Source organism: Phaeoacremonium minimum, assembly GCF_000392275.1.
Source record: "Phaeoacremonium minimum UCRPA7 unplaced genomic scaffold PA7_03_scaffold_82, whole genome shotgun sequence".
Taxonomy (NCBI): domain Eukaryota; kingdom Fungi; phylum Ascomycota; class Sordariomycetes; order Togniniales; family Togniniaceae; genus Phaeoacremonium; species Phaeoacremonium minimum.
Window position 1 is genome coordinate 59,205 of NW_006920989.1, and position 11,345 is coordinate 70,549.

General features: G+C 51.7%; 2 protein-coding genes across 2 annotated transcripts; both read right to left on the reverse strand.

Moving 5' to 3' along the window:
• Positions 1–1,807: 1,807 nt before the first annotated feature.
• On the reverse strand, positions 1,808–3,959 carry UCRPA7_1304 (putative high-affinity glucose transporter rgt2 protein; the record flags this gene model as incomplete). Its single annotated transcript, XM_007913887.1, has 5 exons — positions 1,808–2,155; positions 2,484–2,909; positions 2,962–3,389; positions 3,449–3,774; positions 3,844–3,959. 5 exons carry the CDS (start codon positions 3,957–3,959, stop codon positions 1,808–1,810), a joined length of 1,644 nt encoding a protein of 547 aa, XP_007912078.1.
• Positions 3,960–8,680: 4,721 nt separating this feature from the next.
• Positions 8,681–10,606, reverse strand: UCRPA7_1305 (putative atp-dependent rna helicase dbp-3 protein; the record flags this gene model as incomplete). Its single annotated transcript, XM_007913888.1, has 3 exons — positions 8,681–8,834; positions 8,889–9,001; positions 9,071–10,606. 3 exons carry the CDS (start codon positions 10,604–10,606, stop codon positions 8,681–8,683), a joined length of 1,803 nt encoding a protein of 600 aa, XP_007912079.1.
• Positions 10,607–11,345: the final 739 nt, after the last annotated feature.

The window sequence follows — 11,345 nt, forward strand, 5'->3', positions numbered from 1 at the left end:
CTGACGCGTTTAAACCCTTAGAATATATGCTTGGACATCAGCGATGTCGTAGTTCTCTCCATCCCAGTATCATTCGACATCGAGATACGTGATAGTAGATAGGGGACATGGTCTGGCGTAACCTCGGCGGCTTTTCCATAGTTAGTACATTAACATGGAACAAAGAACAACAACGTATTGTCCAACATGAACTTAACTACATTTGTACTCATCATCTTTGTTTCGACTCGTTCTCCTCTTTGATGCGTTGAATCGTGTCCACCGACTCAGTGGACAATCGGCTTTGTTCAGAGCCGTAGTTTTGCTTGGTTTGGGTCTTGTTCTCAGACTTCTTCAGCCCCGTTTTGGTGAGGATCGAAGACACAATCGAGCCACTGGAACTCTGAGAGGTCTTCTCTTCCGCGGTGTAGACATAAGGAAGAGGATATCTTGAAGCCATGATGAATTGAGAGGGTGCTAACATAAGCACAAGAGCTGTTCTTGAAGCAAAACCGAGAATGAAGTTCAAGTTTGTTATCGGTTCAAACCAACTTCAGAGAGCAGCTTCTGCCTCACTTTATACCTCGAGAGGGACGCTAAAACCCTCAACAAGGAGCAACGGTAAGGTAGGTCAAAACCACACTCCATGCTTGATATTTGATTACCAATGACATGGCGAATTTGAACCAGTTCTCGTACGTGGCTTATCACGCGTCCCAAGCTGCCTCAAATGCCTCCATTATCCCTGAAGGATTGTGAATACCCTTGCATCGGAACAGCCATCGTACTTCATAGAGCCAGTCAACCGAGGTTTATCCAGCGTCTCTCTATTGGGGCAGTGGTGCGAGACCCAGTAGCCGCCAAGCTTCATAGCAGTTCGACATTTGTAAGCTGACGATTACAGAGCATTGGCTCTGATACATTCGGGCATGGCGTCGACTGCTGCGAACCTCGTAGGTGACCCGATACGGAGTGGTTGCGATGACTCTGAGGAACCATCTGTATCGCAATTGCTCCGTGCTGACAATATTTACTGACGTGCAGGCGGACTTACCCTCTCTACGGTCCGCTTCACGATAGCATCGTTATGTTGTCACGGAATGCGCGCCCGCTGTGCCGAAGATTAGCCTACACCTATGCATGACTAGATTTGTTCTATACTGGTAATTCTATCTAGCCAGGGTAGGTTTGCCCGCTGAAATACCGATGTTTAGCCGCCAAAGTGAACGCTCCTGAGAGAGTAGGTCATACTGCATAAATGCGCGGGACGCCCCTTGACGGGACGAGTTACCAAAGTCTGTCAATCTGTCCCATCTCAATACTTTCGACCTTTGTTCTGCAATTGCGTGTGGCTTTGTTGGCATCATTGAAACGGCGTGACTCATTGCCCCTACTCGAAGAGTTGGAGCCTGGCTGGTGTCAGCAAGTACGCTACAGATATGCAACACGCTGACAGTGGCGCCGCAATAGATAAACCCCTCGGCCTTAAATCCGCGTTCGATCTCACATTTGTTTCTCCCGACATGTCGACCCTTTCGGAGAGTGCGGTCCTGTATCACCAAAATAAGGAGTTATAGCACGATGAAACGTCGAGACACTCAATTGTCAAGCTGAGGGTCATTCACTCGGCTTCCCATTGAATCAACGAAGCGTGACGACTTAGGTTAAATTTGGTATTTGGGCTGATAGCGAAGCAAGCGCCTTGAGCTTGTGTCTACTAATACCTTGACGTTGTTCTGCATCCCCCAACATGGGCTTGCGACCTGGCGAAAAGGAGGCCCATCACAGTTCCTTGGGGACTCCTGAAAATTCAATGGTTTAGATCCCATTAGACAACGGTCTTCTCTCGGTCCTCCTCATGCTCCAGATGGCCATCCTTGGGCTCGCCACGAACCCCGCCAGCACCGGCGACGCTACCCCGCTGCGCAAAGGTTTGGGTTGGCGTCCACTTTGTCGATTGTCGAGCGCCATTGAGACCCTTTACCTCGGCATAGAGCTCATCAACCTCCTCAAGAGACAATCCCTTTGTCTCATAGATGAAAAAGTAGACAAAGGCGATGCAGATGAAACAGCAGCCAAACCAGATAAAGAAAATCTTCGACTGCAGGTTGGCATAGCCGTGACCGTAGTTCACAAGGTAGGGAGTCGCGTAGGCAATAGCCCAATTGAGTAGCCACTGAGAGACGAAAGGTTAGCGAGGTTCTGTCAGCGCATGCGTGCTTGAATAAGAAAACACTTGGCATCGTGATCCAGGTTGTCAAGCTCAGTAGATCAGCCACTAATAGACCACTTCTCGAAGAAGCTTATGCGCTGTGGCGCCCACCGCAGTTCACTGCCGTTGCGCTAAGAATGCGGGGTAGCTAGCCCCCAGTCTGGACTGGAGACGTTCTCAAGCCGCTTGCATCATCATCTCCAAAAAAATCACGTTTTGAAGCGAGATGTGACAGTCATCTGAGCTGCCAGGTGATGGAAACATGACATACAAAGTTACTGAAGAGACTTACATTCGTAGCTGTGGTCATAGAAAGACCTCTAGCTCGCTGCTTGAGCGGAAAGATCTCTCCCGTAACGACCCAGGCTAGAGGACCCCAAGTGGAGGCGAAGAAGAAGATGTAGATGCAGACGAAGGCAATTCCAGCCTTTTGGGCTGCGACATTGTGCACAATTATTTTGCCCGTTGAGTCTTGCGATGTAGTGGTGGTTCCCAGGACGGCGACCAGGAATTGAGAGACGCACATGCCAATTGCGCCCCAGAAGAGCATTGGCCGTCGCCCCCACTTGTCGATGGCATATAGACCCGGAATTGTGCTAACAACGTTGATAGTCGAGGTAATGACTTGAATGATGAAACCATCCTTGATTCCCGAGTTGATGAAGTACTGGGTGCCGTAATAGAAGATGAAGTTGATACCAGTGAGCTGTTGTAGAGCCTAAACCTCATATTAGCACAGCAATTCACCAGCGTTAAGATGATTATCTGACCTGAAGTCCACATCCAGTGAGCTGTCGCTTCAACATGGGGCCACGGAAACAGTCAATATAGCTGGCCTTTCCAAGGCTGAGCTCGAATTCGTGATTTGCGCGGATTTCGGCTAGCTCATACTCAATGGATGGATGATCAGGTGGCAGACGTCGAAGTCGACCCAAGGCACGGGCTGCTTTTTCGTGACGCCCTCGTTTGATTAAGTAGCGAGGTGTCTCGGGTAAGAATACCATGCCGCCGATGAGGATGATGGCCCAAGCAAATTGAATGGCGATTGGGATACGGTATGAACCGGTGTCCTGCTTGTGAGAGGTCGCATTGTCCACGATGGCTGCGAGCAGAAGTCCAATAGTGATAGCAAACTGGTAGGCCCCGACAATAGCACCACGAATCCACTTGGGGGCGGTCTCGGATTGATAGAGCGGAACTGTCGGAACGAATTAGAACATGTCGCAACAATCGTGTAAGTCACATCGTGACACTTACTCAAGGCAGAGATCAGACCGACACCGAAGCCGGCAAAGAAGCGGCCCGCAAGAAACAGCGGCAGAGCGGTGGCAGCAGTTTGAAAGATGACACCCAAGATGAAGACACACGTGGAGGCAATGAGAGCGAGGCGTCGACCAATATTGTCGGCGAGGAAGGGTGAGCTCAGGGCACCAAAGAAGGTTCCCGCAGAGAGGATGGACACTATGGCCGAAGTCTGCGACGGAGATACGTTTTTATGGTTATGTGTGTCGATATAGCCGGTAGAAAAAAGGTTCTGGAAGTAATCCATAGCAAGGATACCGCTGATGGTACCGGTATCATAGCTGAAAGGCATTGGTTAATTCAGATCTGAATAGATATAGAGGCGGTGATATTTTGACTGAGTAACGTACCCGAAGAGGACACCACCAAAAGCCACGAAGGCACCGACGACAATGGCAGGCCAAGCCTTGCCGGCTTCCTCCTGCGGCTTCACCAGTGAGAGCTTTCTTAGTACAGGTGGCGCCATCGTTACTGACTGAACCGGTAAGTGAGGGAAGATAGGTGAGAATGGGCTTTACGACCAGTGATCTGTCTGGAGTATGCCCACTTGATCAATGGTAAACAAAGAGGGGACAAGTGTGATGTATAGATCAAGCAAGGACAGAGCAGATGACCGGGGAGTAGGCTGGGTTTTATTCAGTGCGGGAAGATGCAGACGCATGCATTTATTCGGCCGGATTGGGTGTAAGATTGAGGAGGTCGCGTCATGAGAGATTGATGCCCCAACAACCAAAAGGCCAGACCCAAGTCAAAGAAGTATGACAAGGTAATAGGCCAAAGAAGGCAAGAGCGCTCGAGAGCTTACTGTAGGTAGGACGTAAAGGAAGGCACCTCACCTCCACACTCGCAGGGGGGGAAGAGTAAATCGCAGGGGACTAAGAATCTTGGAAAGCACCGAATGGATCGTAGGTTCCATTTCCTCCTGTACTGCAGTATGTACCGTCTAGGCTGTCTAGCCAGTCTCAAGCAGTCATGCCAGTCCTGAGATGCGGATACGCCCCCGACCCTCCAACAAGCCCAATGCTGCGAGAGACTCAAATGCGGGGGATCTAGCGGTGATCCTCCCCGCCACATCCATCAGGGACCCGTGACGCGATGAAACTCGGCCGGGGGAGGCAAGGAAAGTGGGCAGGCACACGGCCAGCCCGATGGAGTAGGAGGCATCGTCCATGACTGGACGCAGATTGCGTATTCATGACAGCCCTTACTTTGGGACGCTCTCGTGTCTTCTCTCACCCAACTAGAGGCTGCGCTTGAAGGCCTCGGCTAACCGGTCCCAGATTGATGAACACCACAATGGGATCAGATTATCAAACCTGGGGTAGGAGAGCTTAGGGTGGCCACAATCAGCACATGCAGCATAGGCCGCCTGTCCTAGTGTCCAAGCCATCTATGTCTATGGTACTTGGCAGGTTCCTCGCCTCTCGACTGGAGGACGAAGTCTGGAGGGATTTAGAAGCCCATGGCATTATCTGGCGCGGTCTTGCGGCAACAATCTTTCCACAAAGTAGACAACGATAATCAAGGCGCATAAGAGAGGCACAGGAAGTCCCCGTGCAGTCGTGCAAGAGGAAGTCAAGCGGGTGGAGAGAGCTGACTCGATGCTGGTTCCTCAACGGCGGCTAGCAACCACACCGCAGCCAGACTCCTGTGCACGGCATCCTGTGACTGACCGCCAGGTCGAATCAGCGTATAGCAGAGCCATCTGACCCATATCTCAAAGGGCAGTAGCCTAGAGAGGATGGTACAGTCAGTCAGGATAATACCGCCGAGAACGCGCGATCGACAGAGTCGATTTGACAGTCAATCTCCGCACCCAAATTTCAAACCGTGTGACCAGAAAGGCAACTGCATCAGCAAAGCACAGCAATGGACTTTGGAACGTGGTATACGGGGCACGCTCAATGAGATCTCGGCTTTACCTGCCAGCAAGACGCGTTTCTCCACTCCAGGAAACTGCCATCCTCTTCGTCAATCTCGAAACGATGGTAATCGCCTGAAGTTGGATTGAGAAATCGGGAGTGTAGGTGAAAGAATGACCTCACCGGCACTACTGCATAACTCCGATCAATGGCCCGCGATAGGATGCATATGCCGCATTAGCATGAGAATTGGTGCGCATGGCAGCGGCAGAGGAAACAAGCTTGATCATTCAAACAAGCTATCTCCAGCTAGCGGCGTTAGGGACGTGGCATTGAACCCTAATTGCCCCAGTCTCCCTTGTATCCCCCAGCAAGCCACCGCGGCACATCATCCCACAGCGTGCAGCGGGACTTCCGTCATGGACCAGTGAGCTTGGCCAGGCCAGCCAAGCTTCGGTAGTGAGCGAGCACCCAGTGATCTACGTTGAAAATTCCGCTGAAATCGCCGGATCTCAACAGATTCGGCCATTTCAATGGGCTGGCAAGCCTCACGCGTCTGGCGCCGCCGCCGGCGTCCCTAACTCGGCGCCATTCACCTTATCCTCTGCTCCGGACGACGGGTTGCTCCGATTAATGATGCGGGGATTTCACCGAGCAGACTGGATGGGCCTTAATTGAAGAAACGTGATGCGATCTGGCCCAAAAAGCTGGATGCTATAAGATGCAAGCGCCACCGCCGAGGTGCCCCTCGAGAAGCACCGAGAGAAAGAGCATAGTGGGGAAATCTGATGATAGTTTTAAGCCTCTCGTCTAGGTTCCCCAGTTCTGAGACAGTCTTTAGGCTTGGAACAGCACGGGGCTTCCGCGACTCGAGCTATATCTGGGGAAGTGGTAGAGCGGGTGCTCGCTTGGAAAACGACATCATGGTCGGTTGGGTTTTCGAGGACTTTAGCACAGCAGAAAGCCATGTTTGAACAAGTTAAGGTCTCAATGAGATGAAAGCGATAAGAGGGCCGGTGAACAAGCAATACTCTACTATCAGGTACCGCTGCTGGTATTTTGATAGCTCCGTCCTTTCCATCTAATAGCTCTGTTGTGCATGTGTTCTGGCTGTCACTTGGACTGCGGCCGATTTTCCCTTCTCGATCCAGATCAAGATTTCATTCTGAGTCTGCTATATAATCTGCAACCGAAGAATAGACTAGATGATAGAAGCGGTCTGAATGATCTTTGACATTCAAAACACCTCAAACAACTTGGGGCGAAATGCATCGTGAGCACAGCAAGCCCCACCAAAGGCCAGCCACACTTCCAACAGCCACACCACGAAACCAATCACGTGGCCACATCGGCAGGCTATCCCATTAACAAATGTCACTACGCCAATTCTTTCAGAGTAGCAATACTACATGTGTCCCAGGAAAGTGGTTGGAACCACTGACTGGAATCAAATTGCCGATAGACGTTGTTTTCGGCCATGGCTGGTGGTGGTGCCGTGCGGGGAGCATCGCTGTTGATTCTTCTTCAGATCGCATCCCGCGCCATCACCTTCATCGCCAACCAGTTGCTACTCCGTTTCATGACGGCACAGCTGCTCGGCATCTCAACTCAACTTGAAGTGTACTATCTCTCTGTACTCTTTTTTGCCCGAGAGAGCCTGCGTGTGGCCATCCAACGACAAGATGGTCCAATCGACTTAGATTCAAAGAAGGACTCTAAGGATGCAAAGGCTGCCCAGTCTCAGGCTGCCGTCAACATCGCGTACTTATCCATTACGCTGGGCATCTTCGTAGCAGGCGCGCTAGGTTGGATGTATTTGGCATCCGTTAGCCAGGAGACCGTTTCCAGCGCTCCGAATCTCACGACCTCGCTCTATATCTACGCCCTTGCAGCAATGATCGAGCTCCTATCTGAGCCTGCGTTTGTGGTGATGCAAATCCGGCTCCAATTCGGAACGCGGGCTACAGCCGAGTCTGTAGCTACAGTCGGGAAGTGCGCTGCTACTCTATCATCGGCGCTGTGGGCTGCCCAAGCAGGAGTCGATCTCGGCGTGCTGCCATTTGCGCTGGGCCAGTTAACCTACGGCCTAGGACTGCTGGCAGTCTACGCATGGCATGGATTATCGTTAGCCGGTGTAGAGGGCTTTTCGCTGCTCCCGAAGCGGTTGGCATCGACACTCCCGTCGAGTGCCACTGACAAGAAAAAGACGGCCGAAGACTACGCGCTATCATATTTCTACCGTCCTACGCTCAGCCTAGCCTCCTCAATGATGGCTCAGAGTATCGTTAAGCAGATTCTTACTCAGGGCGACACCCTCTTGGTCAGCACATTGTCTTCGCCTACAGCGCAAGGAGTGTATGCCTTGGCGAACAATTACGGCGGTCTTGCGGCGAGGCTCGTCTTTCAACCCATTGAGGAGAGCAGCCGTAGTTATTTCAGCCGTGTCTTGTCCCAAGCGGCACCAGCGAAAACTGATAACGAGACTGCCGTCGAGGAGGAGACTGCAAAGCCTACGGAGTCGACTGCCTCGAACCAAGCAGCCGCTCATGCTTCTTCAGACCTCAGTGCCTTGTTACGACTATATGTCCTCATGGCTCTCGTTGTCACTGCTGTAGGATCTACTGCCGCACCGATCGGGCTTTCTCTCATTGCCGGTCCAAAGTGGTCCTCTACTGGCGCAGGATCAGCCCTCGCCGCCTACATTTGGTACATCCCACTCCTAGCCATAAACGGCGTGACAGAAGCGTTTGTCTCATCCGTAGCAACTGAGACCGAAGTGCATCGGCAGTCTGCCTGGATGACGGCATTCTCACTAGCTTTTGGTGTTGCTGGCTTCGTCTTTCTGCGCATTATGAACCTTGGAGCCATCGGCCTGGTTCTGGCGAACGGGATCAATATGGGTTGCCGTATTATCTGGGCCGAGAGATTCATCAGTGACTACTTCAAGCGATCACGCGTAAGCTGGAGTATGAAACAGCTTCTACCAAGGCCACTATCGGTGCTAGCTGCTGCCGTGACAAGTCAAGTGATCCCTAGAGTCACAAGCTCTAATCGCATGGGAAATCCAACCGCCAAACAGTTGGTCTTCGACTTAGCCAAGATAGCCGCTATTGCGGTCCCATTTGTGGTCGTCCTGTAAGCTACTCTCTATTGTCTAACGCCAGTATCTATCGGAAGGTATCAATATGCTAACAACATCATAGGGCATTCGCCGAGCGCCGATTTCTACTTCAGTGCTATGACAAGGTCCGGGGAGGTCGACAGAAAGCCGCATAGGCTCTTGGTAGCCAAGACAATGAATCTAACTTTATATCCACAACCGTCTTTAGTCAAATGTAATCTTTGTGCCCTTCTTGCTCATATCTACATCCTTGAAGAAGGCACCATATGTATCGTGGGCCTTCTTCTTAACGGTAGTACCGAACTTCAATAGGTTATCCGGAACGGGCTGATCGGCGGCTCGAAGGACATTGATCAGACTGCGTGCTGACTGTTAGCAAGATATTAGGTATCAGGGCAACTAGTAAACTCACGATCCAGAATGAGCCTTATCGTGCTCTGTGAAGAGTGTGATAGCTTCACCGGTCTTTCCGGCGCGGCCTGTACGGCCAATACGATGGACATAATCCTCGATGGTGAGCGGGAACTAATTTATGCCAAGTTAGTTGCGTCCATAAGTTGGATGGGGTCTAATGAACTAGAAGGTATCACTCACGGTCAGATTCACGACTAGCTTGACCTCAGGAATATCCAGACCTCGAGCCGCAACATCAGTAGCCAGCAGAACGCTTGTCGTACCGGCCTTGAAGGCTTCTAGACTGCGAGTTCTTTGCTCCTGTCTCAGATCGCCGTGAATACTGGCAACCTTGACACCTCGTTGTTGTAAGAACTGCTCCACACGGACCGTCTCCTTTTTGTACAGACAGAAGACCAGGATACGGTCATTCTGCGCCGTACCGCGCTGGTATTGCTTGAGGATCTGGAGTAGTCGCTGCTCCTTGCCCCTGGGGTCCACGACTTCCACTGTCTGTGTAATTCTTGAGTTTGCCTGCAGCTCTATAGTGCCGCCCTCGCCATCATCGAAGGTTTTCCTGTTGCCGCTGGTGATTGTGATCTTGACTGGGTTGACCATGAAGCTTTCTGCTAGTCCTCTAACACTCGTGGGCCATGTGGCAGTGAACATGAGTGTTTGTCTCTGCTCCTTGGGCGGACATTGGCCCAAGATGAGCTTGATATCCTCTTCAAATCCCTTGTCGAGCATTCGATCGGCCTCATCCAGCACAGCAAACTTCACCTTCTCTAGCGATACTGCGCCTTCATTGAGGAAGTCCTTCAGTCGTCCGGGTGTAGCCACGATGATGTGCGCGCCAGACTTCTTGCGAAGGAGGTTCCTTTGGTCGTCCTTCGACGCACCGCCGTATAGACAGACGGCAGACATACCAACAAGGTTCGCAAGGTCTGAGATAGCTGCATGGGTCTGCATAGCCAGCTCGCGGGTCGGGGATACTATCACCGCCAGCGCCTGGCCCCCCTTGGTAGACTTGTTGTGCTCATCTTTGATAGCTTGCAGTGCCTCAACACACGGTACAGAGAATGCGAGAGTCTTGCCGGAGCCAGTCTCGGCGACACCGATTACGTCGCGGCCTGATAATGCATAGGGCCACGAAGCAGCCTGGATGGGTGTCGGCGTGGTGAAGTTTGCAAAGGGGCCTTTCGAAAGAAGCCGAGAGGGGGGCAATTGAGAGAATTTAAGGATCGGGCGAAGATTGGTCGGATTCGAGGGATCGCTGACGGTGATTTGGTTTGTCTTCAGGAATTCTTCGACCTCGGACTCGGGCACGGCGGTGAGGGCATCGCTTTGCTTGTAGGAGTACGGCGCCGAAGAAGAAGAGTCCTCACCATTAGCAGTAGATGGTTTCTCTGGTGCCTGTTCCCGCTCCTGGTGCTTCTTATCCTTGGACTTCTTTGACTTTTTGGGTTTCTCGACGACTTGGTCAGCCTCGGGCTCTTGTGCAGCAGTCTCTCCGTCAGCAAGCTCCTTTCGCTTCTTCTCTTTCTTGTCCTTCTTCTCCTTCTTTTCTTTCTTATGTTTCTTCTCCTTCTTGTCTTTCTTCCGCTTCTTCTCTTCCTTTAGTCCGTCAAGATCGCCATTGGTTTCGGGGGCTGTTGAGGCGGTGTCAGTCTTGACCTTCTTCGACCGCCTCACCTCGTCCCCTTCCGCGTCGCGGGTATGCTTCTTGCCACTGGACATTCTGGTGGAATGCGAACCTGCGAGCCAATTGATCTGGGAGAGCGAACCTGATTGAAAAATGCTGTAATGGCTAAGGAAGTGGTGGGCAATTACTCGGGGATCTACCTATCTAGCGAGAAATGGATGGCCGGGTTTTCGAAAAATTTTCGCTTATCAGCTTATCGATAAGGCCGTTTTCTCTGACAAAACCTGCCCCCTCTCCGGGCGCCAGACATTCCCTCTCCACCTGGGCACTCGCTGTATTTTAGAAGGCGGCCTAGCCCCGACTGCGTTGAACGAGTTAACTAAGGTGACATTTAACAATGCTGCGGACGCCTGAATAATTGACCCAAGCAACCTCTGATACGCTCTGACAACCCTCTCTGTCTTTATGACACGGGACTTTGCTCTGATCAAGCGACGATATTGACCTATGAGTGGGCAATCACGGAGCATCTCTGCCACTCTCATAGTCATGGCACTCAGCGTATTGAAAAGTCAAAGCCCACAACAAATACACATTCGCCAGTTCCCATGGTCAACCTTATCTATTCTCTCTCTATCGTTTCTAAGGTGTCTTGGGACATTGACACTCAGTTGAAAAGTACAGCGATATCTTAACATTATCCCGGGAGCTCGTGCCTCCCCCGTTGAACACCCATTTCCTGTGGCGATGTCATGGCGTTAAGCTCCGAGGGAGGCGGCGGCTGTTGCCAGTACTTGGACCCTTCCACTTCCGAGTACGGCGATGCGCCGGAGT